The sequence below is a fragment of the Toxotes jaculatrix genome, chromosome 9 (assembly GCF_017976425.1).
Source record: "Toxotes jaculatrix isolate fToxJac2 chromosome 9, fToxJac2.pri, whole genome shotgun sequence".
In the NCBI taxonomy this organism is placed as follows: domain Eukaryota; kingdom Metazoa; phylum Chordata; class Actinopteri; family Toxotidae; genus Toxotes; species Toxotes jaculatrix.
In genome coordinates this window covers 15,415,706-15,427,512 of record NC_054402.1, presented here as the reverse complement: position 1 = coordinate 15,427,512, position 11,807 = coordinate 15,415,706, and the positions used below count along the sequence as shown (strand labels likewise).

At 40.3% G+C, this 11,807-nt stretch overlaps 1 protein-coding gene across 1 annotated transcript; it reads right to left on the bottom strand.

The window, feature by feature from the left end:
- Positions 1 to 587: 587 nt before the first annotated feature.
- On the bottom strand, positions 588 to 5,190 carry tyr (tyrosinase). Its single transcript, XM_041046303.1, has 5 exons — positions 4,363 to 5,190; positions 3,437 to 3,653; positions 2,641 to 2,788; positions 1,850 to 2,031; positions 588 to 1,758 (listed from the first exon to the last, which is right to left on the bottom strand). Exons 1-5 carry the CDS (start codon positions 5,188 to 5,190, stop codon positions 1,511 to 1,513), a joined length of 1,623 nt encoding a protein of 540 aa, XP_040902237.1. The 3' UTR covers positions 588 to 1,510.
- Positions 5,191 to 11,807: the final 6,617 nt, after the last annotated feature.

The following is an 11,807-nucleotide window of genomic DNA, read 5'->3' as shown; positions in this document are numbered from 1 at the left end:
GAATAAAATGAGGGAAATCTGTGGACGGTCGTACTTGGCCATTCTGGCCACAACAATGTGGTACATGTACTTCTTTGTAGTTTTTCATGGAAGCTTTTTCAGAGGAATTGTGATGTTAAAATGACATCTTTAAATGTAGTTTGGTCAGTTCATCTAGTAAATTTGAAATAAGGCGTTTTTCATAAGGGTGAGAAAGGTATTTTGATACCAAGGGTTTTTTTTTTATTATTGCGACACAGGTTTATTCTGTATGAGGGAGCAAATAATGTGACTTAACAACCTGAGCAGTCACTACAGCTACAGCAGACGTGGCCTGACTTTAAATGATCTAAAATACTTCTTTCCGTCTTACTTTGCATTAGGCTGTAGTCACTTCAGTTGAATTTTTTTAACTGTCTACTTTAGTAAACTTTCTGTATTCACATATAATGTGTGTCCTGTAAACAGAATCACATTTATTTACAGTACCATACAAGTGAGTAATAAATTACATAAAATCTGAGTCTGTTCAAGTCAGTGAGGAAAGTCAAGGACAGTTTTCCAAGGATGGAATAATATCAGATTTTTGCCAGTTGTCATTGATCACTGAATAGCTTGTGTAAATAGACAGCAAATGTTCTCCAAGGTGAGCTCTCTAAACCGACGCAAGTCAGAGTTCAAATAGCTGCAAGAAAATAGACTGTGTAGTGTTTAAAACTTTTTCATTTGAACACTGACATGTGTTGTATTAATGATGAACGCTTAATGGCTCTGAAAGTCTGTGAGTTTGTGTGTCACAATGTTTCTTACCTGTATCGACTGAATGTATAAAATATCAGGGACATCTTAATGATTTTGGCTTCTTGCTCCTTGTCCATAATGTCTCAAACTTTAAAGAGTCAGTTCACCTAAATCCCCTCTAGTAGCCATTCAAACTGGTAAAGTTTCATTTGCTGAGATATCTATAGCGGTTTGTTCTGTCACTACCCAAATACACTGGAAGTGAAGGGAAATGTGTTTCTGTTGCCTTAAAAACTTGAAAGTGTCAGAAAATCTTTCAATATGTTTGAAAAACTCTGCAAACCAAGATAATCACAAGGGGTTTTTCTTTCTTTTACCTTTTTGAGGCTGTTAAAAGCTGACAGTGTTTCTGTAAAGACATGTTGCTGCAATTCTTCAGTGCTTTGACCAACACAAATGAAATTCACTTCACCACCATTGTAATGAGGTAGAAACGTCTCAGCAGCAGAAATCTCAAAAGCAAAGACATCACACACAACTATCTGTTAGATGTTATGAGGGTAGAATATTTTTTTTAAGATGGGGTTGAACTGACTTTTTAAAGATGCTTCTCTAACTCATCTGTACCTTCATCTTTTACTTTGAAATTTAATTAGATCTGTTACCAGGAATCAATAAGAAGTGAAGGTTTGTACTCAGATTCATCTCATTTATTTGCCTCATGAAAATACCAAGTGTCCCTAATAGTTTATACATTCATAAACATCTGTATGTACAGTATCTGTGTGTGTTACAGAGTAGTCTGATATGAAGCTGAGCCTTCCTCTGAGCTGCTCTGCAGTAGTGGCTGTCTCTCTCCGTAGCTTGACGCCCTCTTCCTCCTCTGGTTACGCTTCCATTTCCTCCTTGCAACAACAATCAGTGTAGCGATGATCGCAGCGATCAGAGCCCCGAGGATACCAGCTCCCAAGAGCCACTGCCAGATCTGCTGGGCCTGCTGGAGGTAGGGTGTCAGGAACTCCTGCACAAACCTCTGACCTATGGTGAGACAGACAAGATAATACTGTGTCACATAAGATAAAAGTTGGAGAAACACTTTCATTGGACATGTTTGTTGCTCTGTACTGACCAGGATCCAACAAGTAGGCATACTCGTATCCTAGAGCCTTGTTGGACAGGAAATAGTCTCCGTTTCTAAAGAGAGGCAGGAAGGGCACCATGTAGTAACCGTCATTGTGGCCAATGGGGGCATTGGCACGTGGGTAGATGTTCCGGAGAGGTTGGTGGGTCCTGAGCCAGCGCTCAAAGATGCTGGAGAAGAAATGGAGGGAACAGAGAGATAAAGAGGAGAGTAGATGTAAGAGGGAAAAGAGGGGATGGTGGATAAAGATGGATGTGATAAAGATAATGGAGTAATTAAATAATGGTAGTACAAAGGAGGTAGACAAATACAGGAAGAATTGGGAGAAGGAGAGAAACATTAAATAACTGTGGTGGAAATCTTTAAATATCCTCAAAGGGGACAGTTACCTTCCACCTTAAGAGAAACACACACATGCAGCAGGCTCTCTGAAAAAGTGATTTAAAATAATGTATGTTTAATATGTTTAAACTGTGGTATCATTTAAGAAACATTAAAAGCAATTACTAATTACTATTAATACGTCTTATATTTATCCACTTTTCCTCCCCCAACATGTTTTTTCTTCTTCTCACTATTTGTTTCTGCCTCTTGTATCTCCTCCCTCTTTCATTCAAATGTATTTTTGCTCAAAATTACCAAAAAAAGAGTTTATTTACCACAGGGAATAGAAATGATCGACCACATATGTGGTCGAATATGTGACTGTCAGCGTTTTATGACCATGGTGTGTGCTCTTTTCCTGTGCGTCATTAGTAGACAGGTTTGTATCACCATACCTGTCAATGAAAGCGTGGTGCAGCAGGAATATGGGGTCATTGGCTGAACCCTGCACTGAGGACATGGAGCCATTCATGAAGACATGCAAGGCGTTGTGCATGGTGCTCTGGCCTGGCACTGCCGTACCTGTCTCTGGACTGGCAAAGCCTGCAGGAGAGGGGGAGAGTAAAAACAGGTATGAGAGAGAGAGGAGTGTAAGTAGAAATGAGAGTAACTGATGTGTAGAAAGAGGAATATTTTCTACCTAACTAACTAACCTAACACTGACAAACTTACTGAGCTTAAGACTAGCTGAAGATTCCTGACTGTGGAAGCAATACTTTGCAATAGAGAGTAATGCTCATGGAAAATGCTTCAAGGCAACTATGAGTTAGAAACTAACAAAACATATTAGGCTACAGCAATGACATATTGCTAAAATAAACCAGTTGTTTTTATAAACCAAGAAAATTGAGTTGTTTCCATGTGAAAGATTTAAAGATGTTTTAGTTGGATGCATATTTTAAGTGTCTGTTTTGTGGGAACACATATTTCTTTCTGCTTATGTTTGAGTTTGTGTCTGTAAGTTTGTATAAGTGTGTGTGTCTGTATTTAAACTTGTATGTGTGCACACAGACAGACACACATGCAATTGTATTTCTATCGTGTGAACCAAAACTCATTCACTAGATTAGACAGATTAGACCAAGGATTATGTTCATATGATTCAATGGTTTAGAGTGGAAGTACAGCAGTAACACAAAATTATGTGTGTGTGTGTGTGTGTGAGAGTTTGTATGTGTCTACCACTCCTACCCTCTAGGACGTTTCTAAAGCTCCTGTTGGCGAATCGGTCCATGGGTCCCGTCTCGTACTCAGGGAGGCTCACAGTGAATTCCACATCAGCTGTTGTGGGAAGTCGAGGCACGCGGTTCGGATCATGGTTGCCGGGGTTACGCAACAGTGGACCCTCCCCGGTAGAGTTACACAATGCTTCTCGGCTGTTGTACTCCTCTGGCTGGGTGCAGATGACCTACACACAGGCACACATACAAAAACACACACACTCTTAATAGGCTACTGTGGTTAAAGAGCCTGTAGACTGATATAAAACTCTGTCCACCAGTTTGAGTTCAATGAAATGACTCTCATACAGGAATGTTTACTTTTATTAACTATGAATGAAGGACTGAAATCAACAGGAGGAAAATATATTGAACTGATAAAATGAGACGAGAGTATAATATTCTGCTGTATGCCTGATGTATTGCAGTAAATACCCTAAACAAACTGATATTTAATGTAAGCGTAAATGATAGTGAAGATGTTAAAGAGTGGAATGATGTTAAATACCAGGTTGAAGCAATAGAGTGCAAACAAACCTCTGCAAGACGTCTGACAATTGTTTCTAAATAACTCCGAAGAAATTTGCTGTCTTGGATAGATTTTCAGAGATGTGGAAACAAAGCCTCTGAAGTACTTTCTGATCTTTCATGTTGTCTGGATCACTTCAGGAAGAATTCTTCAAAAAATAGTGTGATTCCAACCAAATCTCTCATTTGTTTGGATTAATTGGCTAAGTTAGATTTAAGACAACAAACCTGCAGTATGAGATGGAAACAAAACAAGGATTTGATTTGGAATGAAAGGAACTTTCAGTATTTGAATAAGGGAAAAGAAAGATTTGCTCACACTCAGATGCAGGCACTCAGAGTCACAGAGAGATAATCAAATTTTCTCACCTTCCATGAGGAGAAGACAGAGGCAGGGCTGATGAGGTTGGGATTGAGGGGACTGCGTCCACCCATCAGAGCATCGGTGCACACCTCACAGGACTGGGCATCCCTCCAGTCCCAGTATGGGATGGTGAAGTTAAAATCTCCCGTCAGCTTCCTTATCTCATTCTCCCAGTGCAGCAGGTAGACTCGGTGCCACGGCAGAAAGGCTGCAGATTCATGGGCAAAGTCGATGTCTCTCCACACGTTACCTGGCCCTCCCAAGAAGGCGTCCCGGGAGACGTAGTAGTGCATCCAGACAAACAGGTCATAGGTGTTGATGTCAGAGAACATGGGGTTCTCACCATTTTCACCCATCTCTGCTCTTGTTGCTGTGGAGATAACGTACTCACGGTTGATGGTGTTTTTAGCCAGGTTCAGATAAGAGACAAACTTCTGTTGCTCAGCAACTGACAGGGTCAGGATGTTCCTGCGCACTGATTCCCTGTATTCAGCACAGCTTGGACCCCAGTAACCGAACCTGCATTCTCCACAGTTAAAACCTCCATAGTTTCCAGCACAACGGCACGTCCGGTTAAAGAAAGCTAAAGGCCATTGCTCTCTGTCATCAATCCCGCTATGTGGGTACTGGGGCCCGTGGGGCTCATCTGAGACCACCACCTCAGTGCAGAACCCACGGCCTGACAGGGCACCGCAGGCTGAGCCATCACCGTCCCACACCGGGCAGCACTCTTTGGTCCGTAGTCCCTCTGAGTTGGCACACGGGCGAGGGAACTGACATAAAGACGTCCCAAGGAGCTGCAGTAGGAGTAAAGATACACACAGGCTCTTCATGGTGAGAAAAGTCAGAGCAACTCCAGGAATGTAAAGTCCTGTTGAAAAGATGGACACAAGAGAACCTGATGCCCTCACAGACTATGCAGCTAACAAGGTTAGACAGAGAAATGCCGGATTGCACATTCAACCAGATTTGATCTAGAGATGGCTTTTAATGAAAAACTACACACTCTTCAGGTACCTGTATTTATCCACAAATGATCAACACTAGCTTGTTTTATAAGACTGCAGATTTTTTTTTAACTTGCTACCCCTCTATGCTACCATCTAACCCTCCACCAGACCTCCTTCCACCCTCTCTCTCTCTCTTACATCCAGCCAACAGTCTCCTGTTCTCTCCCTACTCATTGAGCCGCTTTGGGGGCTGTCCTCTGACAGAGTGTGTGATCTCATTGTGATCTCACGCACTTGGTAAGACACACACACACACACACACACACACATTTTTGCCTGAGGTGTAGTGGAGCAGAGGTCAGCTGGTCTCAAGACAAAATGAAAGAGGAATCAGGAATATTATCCTGAGCATGTGATGGAGTGTGATTGCACATGCTTGTGTGTGTATATGTGTGTGTGAGTTTTTGTTACCTCTCTGGGACCTTTTCTGGTATAAACACAGACTTTGTCGCGACCAGTAATCATTATGGGAATCAAACCGTGTCCTAATGAGGCAATATGTCTGACGTTAGGTTAAGTTTAGAGTTACACATGAGTTAGTTTTGGTAAAGGTTTGGGTTTGGGTTAGGCAGTCAACAATGAATGGAAGTCAGTGCAATGAACTAACAAGTACAGCTGCACAAACCTGTGTGTGTATGTATGTGTGTACCACCCCCTGCCCTTGGCAAATGCTGGTCAGGAATTTATGCATGATCAAGTGTGTACTTGCTTTCAGAGAAAACGAGAGACCGAAAAGACACCGAAGATAATGAGGGTTAAAATTGATATTACGCAGTATATTAATTGGAATCGGGTCTTGTGCTGCTGTGACCTAAAAGTCTGTAGGTTTTCAGAGTGGTTAGGCTCTGGGTTAATTTTCTCCTCTGGTTGAAGGAGTGCTGATCAGTGATTTTTAGTGGGTCTGTTTCATTTGGTCTATGTGTTGCAGAAACGGCGGGAGAAAGCTCTGAACTGCGAGACTCACATCCAGCTGATGATAAAACAATGGTAGATTAACATATATCCAAATCTATGTTGCATAATCACATTTGTTGTGTATGAGTTTTATTGAGGTGCATTAGAAAACAGGTAATTATTAGTCTGGGCAACATGTTAAACACATTAAGTTACTCATTTAGGAAAAACTAAAGTAATTTTTAGATAAAGACAGAAACAGCATTTCCATTTCCACTATTTCAACTCACCAGGCCATTGTGGATGGTGAGTTAGAATGATGCTTAGTAATGATGTTTAATGTGCAGAAACCCGTGCTGTGCATGTTGTGGTACATCATCTGGTATCTCTAAAGTTCACTTTTGACTCACTTAACATCATGAAGCTTCTGTTTCTTTCATGCATGACAATTCTGGGAAACAGCATGTTTAAAAAATATAGGACAAAACAGAGTAAAGTCACATAGAACTTAAATTGTGGTTCACAATGGAGAAGAGCGATAAACAAGATCAAAGATGCAATTTGTGGTGGCTAAACAAATTCTTATACAGAGGTGTGACAGGCAGAACTGCAGCGTGAAAGACTGAATATTTTAATATTTCACTACAGAAGTTATTTCATGGCACCAGGGCTGTCTGTGAAAAATAAAGCTCTAAAAGACAACTGCAAAGGGCTAATATCAGTCTAAGCGGAGCCATCAAATAGACAAAAAGGTGAACAAAAGGAACACCCAATTGAATTTAACATTTAAAAGTTTAATAAAACCCTGGCTGTGGCTTGAGTTTACAGCTGAGATTTACAGAATTTAGAAAACTGTCAAAACTGTCAAAATGTTCCATTATTTGCTTTCTCCAATAAAGTTATTTCTTCATATAAAGAATTGCAAACTGAGTTTATAAGCTGTTTATGTTGCAGCAGCATTTACAGGAACTGAATAGGAAAAGCTAAAGTAATAATGTTTTGGAAAACATATGAACCATCTATCAATTGACAAAGTGTAACACAGTATTTGAGTTCAATCCTCTTTCATATAAAGGCTATGTGCAGTAACTTGCTTTTTACTTGAGCAGAAGTAACCTCACCCTCCCTGGTGTGAAGTGCACGTCCACATTAAAGACTTGATTTGTGACCTTACGTGTGATGCATGCTGATGAGGGTTTCAATCTCATTTCATGTTACATAAATGAAAACAGGCAGTTACAGTTTCTTCTTATTCCATTACAGAAAGATATATTGTATTATTAAGAATGAAATCAGCTCTTTGCGCAGACTGCTCCATCAAGCAAACATTTGAGATTTTATTATTATTATAATTGATCAGAATAACATAATAATTAAAATATTGTAGCGATTTTCAGTAGCAGAAAAATTTAGATATACAGAGTAAAAGTAGCAATATGACAATGTAAAAATAGTTTTACTTAAAAGTCCTGCATTTATTATCTTACTTAAGTAGACTTGAAGTACAGACTGCATAGACAACAAAATGCATTTGAAGTACAAAGAATAAAGTCCCTGTCACTGTGGGATTATTCCATTTTATATTCTATTTTATAGTATTGGATTATTCTCACTGCTGCTAGGAGCATTTTCATGTTGGTGGAGGTGAAGTTACTTTTTACAGGGTTTGGTAGATTAATCTGTTTTGCATGTAAAATGTGAATCTGCAAAGTAAATAAAGTTAACAGAGCCTGTGCAGTATCTGTCAGACGTAGAAGTAGAGGCATTAAATGGAAATACTTATGCACAAGTACCTTAAATTTCATTCATATTTGAGTAACTGTACTTAGTTACATTATACCACTGGTGATTTTGGAAGTAATAATTTTATTTTGAAAATGTAAACATCATGCATAAAGTTAATCGTAATGTAAAAATACGTTATTGCGCTCTACAATAAATCTGACAGGTTTGTCATCATCTGTACCACATGGTGCAGCGTGACCGTCATCCACACATTACAGGAATGTACAATACGTGGAAACTACGAGAAAGAGGGAGAGAGGGAAGGAGAATGAGAGCCAGTATTTTCCCCTGTGCTTTGCCTCTTCTGGTTCTGTATCTGCGCGCAAGCCGAGATCACAAGCCGGTCACATGCTGCCGTAGCCAGGCACGGGATGCAGCTTATCCCGCTACAGGAACGCAGTGGGGCGCACAGGAATGACCATCACAGGATAAACTTGTCCGCAGGGCTCCTCTGAGAGAGACAGGCAGACTGTGTGTGTGTGTGTGTGTGTGTGTGTGTGTGTGTGTATGTGTGTGTGTGTGTGACAGCTTTTTCCTTTGAACTTACCAAGAATTTCACCTTCTGTAAGGCTCTCAACTTTTACAGCAGGTCACTACTCCAAGAACCACGTGACATCAAGAACATTATGAATGATGTCTGATTGAGACTTTCTCATTAAAATCTCGTCTCCTTTTTTTCTCAACCGGACGCAAGAGGGCAGCATGACTCGTTTATTGCCCGAAACAGAAGCACACCACAGGTCGACAGCATTTCACAGCATGGTGATTGTACGCAGAGTTTCCGCCTCATCAGTTGTAATGAGACAGGAGAGGAGGGAGAAAACTGGTGATATGACCAGCTGGTGGTGTGTCTTATGGTAATTTGGCTTTTTTTTCCTTTTCATTTCTTAAAGTCTATTCATATTAAAATCCACCCTGCTGCCCTTCAAAGATGAAAGATAAATCTTCCTGATATTTTACTACAGGGGAGAGACATCATTTACAAGTTGTTGCCTTTGGAGATAATTTGTCTCTTAGCCAGAAAATTTGAGAGACTGCTTGAAAATCAGAACATTGCTTTTCAGTTCAATACTGAAAAGAGGTTTTGAACAGGTGAACAGGTGGCTGACAGGAGTATGGTCTGTATGTGTGTGTGAGTGTGTGTGTGTGTGTGTGCGTGCTGGAGGAAATTCAGTGTTTAAATGTGCTGACTTTGTGCATATGTGTGCATCTGCCCACAATCATAGAGATGGTCAGAGGGTATGACCTCCTGACCCATGACCTTATCATCTGCATTTAGACAGAGAGGCACATAGATACATTAGAGCTAAAACACTTAGTTCATCAATCAGTTGACCAGCAAAAAGTTCATCAGCAAATCAGAAATTAATTTTCTTAAGCACAAATGTCACTGGTTTCAGCTCAAATGTGAATATTTTCTGTTTTTTTCTTTTCTTCTAGAATACTAAACTGAATATCTTTGGTCTTTTGCTCAGGCAAAATATTTTCGCCTTGGACCTGCGATGGGTATTTTTTGCTCTTTGTATATGCCAGTCAATGAATTCTGACAATTTATTGATAGACTAAACCATAATGACAATAGATGCAGCCTGAACATGGACACGTATTTCCCTATTTTAACTGTAGGCCCCTTTTCACTGGGACTCTGAGATTTGTGTTATTTCATATCTGCAGGGTAAAATTCATACACTGCTGCAGCATCCCCAGTTTGTGTGCCGTCCCTGTTATCAGGGCGTCTTGGTAGTCAGAGACACTGTGACAGCTTGTCAGCCGGCGCTGACAGTTAACATCGACACTGCGGCTGCTTTTAGTTTGTGTGCACCCAGACTCGAGAGCAGCCTGCCTGTGGATCTGAGGACAAACTTTCCTTTTGAATGTGCATTGAATTTGCATACAATATGGTAAATAAACACAGTATGATGTTATGTTGGGTACTAAACCCACTTCTGTTCCAGTGGGCTGCTCTTTTCATGTCATTCTTATGTTAAGTATAAATCTGCCAATAAGGTAAGACTTTTTCGCTTGATCACAGTGAGTTTCAACTTATTTCAACACTTCTGCAGAGTCGAGTTGCGTAATGTTGAAGTAGGTGGACATATCTGCCTTTTGTGTCAAAATGTCACATGGAAAATGTTTCTGTGGTAACTTGTGACATTATTTCAACCAATATCTCGACATATCAAGACAATGGGCTTATTAGGAAGAGAAAACCAAGGTGTGAATATTTACCACACATCACAAGCTTCTTGTTTAGTTCACTTATAACAAATGTGTGACATTAAAACCTCATCTTCACTTGGAAACATGGATCACTTTACATGGGAGTGAATGTTTCGTAACTGACGTCCTCGTTTCTCTGTTGGTGTTATGCAGTTGTAGTTTTTTTCTCTCTCTCTCTATTTGTCCTACTTAGAGTGGGAATATCACTGACAAGTGACAACCCTGTAAATCAGCTATGTGTCTATGGCAACCATGGGTATTTTGAAATGCCATTGAATAATTGATTTGCCGACTGTGACACTGACTCTGTTGTGTTTGTGATTTGCGGAGGAGTGTGGTAAAAAGAGATTTTACCCTATAGATGTTTAGATGCGTGTAATGCACACATGTGCGTAGTTACACACAAACACCCACGTACAGAGTGCAGGTATGTTTCATAGGGTTTCCTTGTAGTGATTGTTACGTCACTGTAATCTTATTTTCTTCTAACCAGGGGACCTGTCGCTATGTGATGCACTCCACTATAGCCCACACGCTCTGCTTAACAGTGTCAGTGTCAGATTACACACACACACATACACACACTTTGGTAACTGGATGATTTTCTTCTCTCATACCTTTCAATCCAATTCTCGGTCATGTGACACACACTGCTCTATCACATGTCAGTGATGTGTCTCATCAATATAAATTCATTTATTGATCCAACCTTGCATCAATAAAGTTTCAAGTGTCACTCTTAGAGAATGATGAGTTGAATCCGTGTGTGCGTGCGAGATAGAGAGTTTGACTGCCATCAAATGAGACAAATTGAGCTAATCCATTGATCCATCCATATCACTGCTTGTTGATTTACTTTTTTTTCCCCTACAAACCGTGGTGTTGCCATGGAAATATGACCCCAGATCATTCCGGCACTTCATCCATCCTAAACAGCTCTATATTGAAAATCAAGGACAAGATGTGATAAAAGAGCAGACAGAAAGTTCCCCTGGGTTGAAGTTTGTAAACATTAAGGACATCTGTGTCACTTGACAAGGAAATGAGGAAATTCTTAGAAACAGGTTTGCGTGAGGATACTTTTATGCCCGTCAAATGACAGCTTACCGGTAACATCTGCCTTTTGTCCATATAAAGACCTGTAAAGTCTGATCTAACCTCTAAGATTATGACACCTGTTAATCTAGGTTTAAAGCTGGGGACATACGAGCACATGAAGGATTATGCCACTTCTGAATTCACAGGCCGGATCCTGCAAAGTCTGCAGTTTAAGACCAAATGTGTCACAGTGTGTCAAGAGTGCTTCTTTTACCTGAATCTGCAGCACACATCTGGTGAATTGTTTCAGCCACCAGCATCCCATAATCCACTGCGGGCCTGTCAATTGTTTAATGGTGCCTTCAAGTGATCTTCAACCATGTTGTATATGTGCCGTATTTGTGTTCATGTGTTTGTCGGTCAATGGTAGATACACAAGATGTAAATATTTGAAATCAATCATTAATTAGTGTTCTTGTTAGCAGTCTGATCATGATGTTAAT

Bases quoted from the DNA above. Each gene is read 5' to 3' on its own strand.
- tyr (XM_041046303.1), bottom strand. From the start codon at position 5,190: ATGAAGAGCCTGTGTGTATCTTTACTCCTACTGCAGCTCCTTGGGACG. The intron at 2,789-3,436 runs GTAGGAGTGGTA...CCTCTCCTGCAG, and splicing joins CTTTAGAAACGTCCTAGAGG to GCTTTGCCAGTCCAGAGACA. The intron at 2,032-2,640 runs GTATGGTGATAC...TTTCTTCTCCAG, and splicing joins CACCACGCTTTCATTGACAG to CATCTTTGAGCGCTGGCTCA.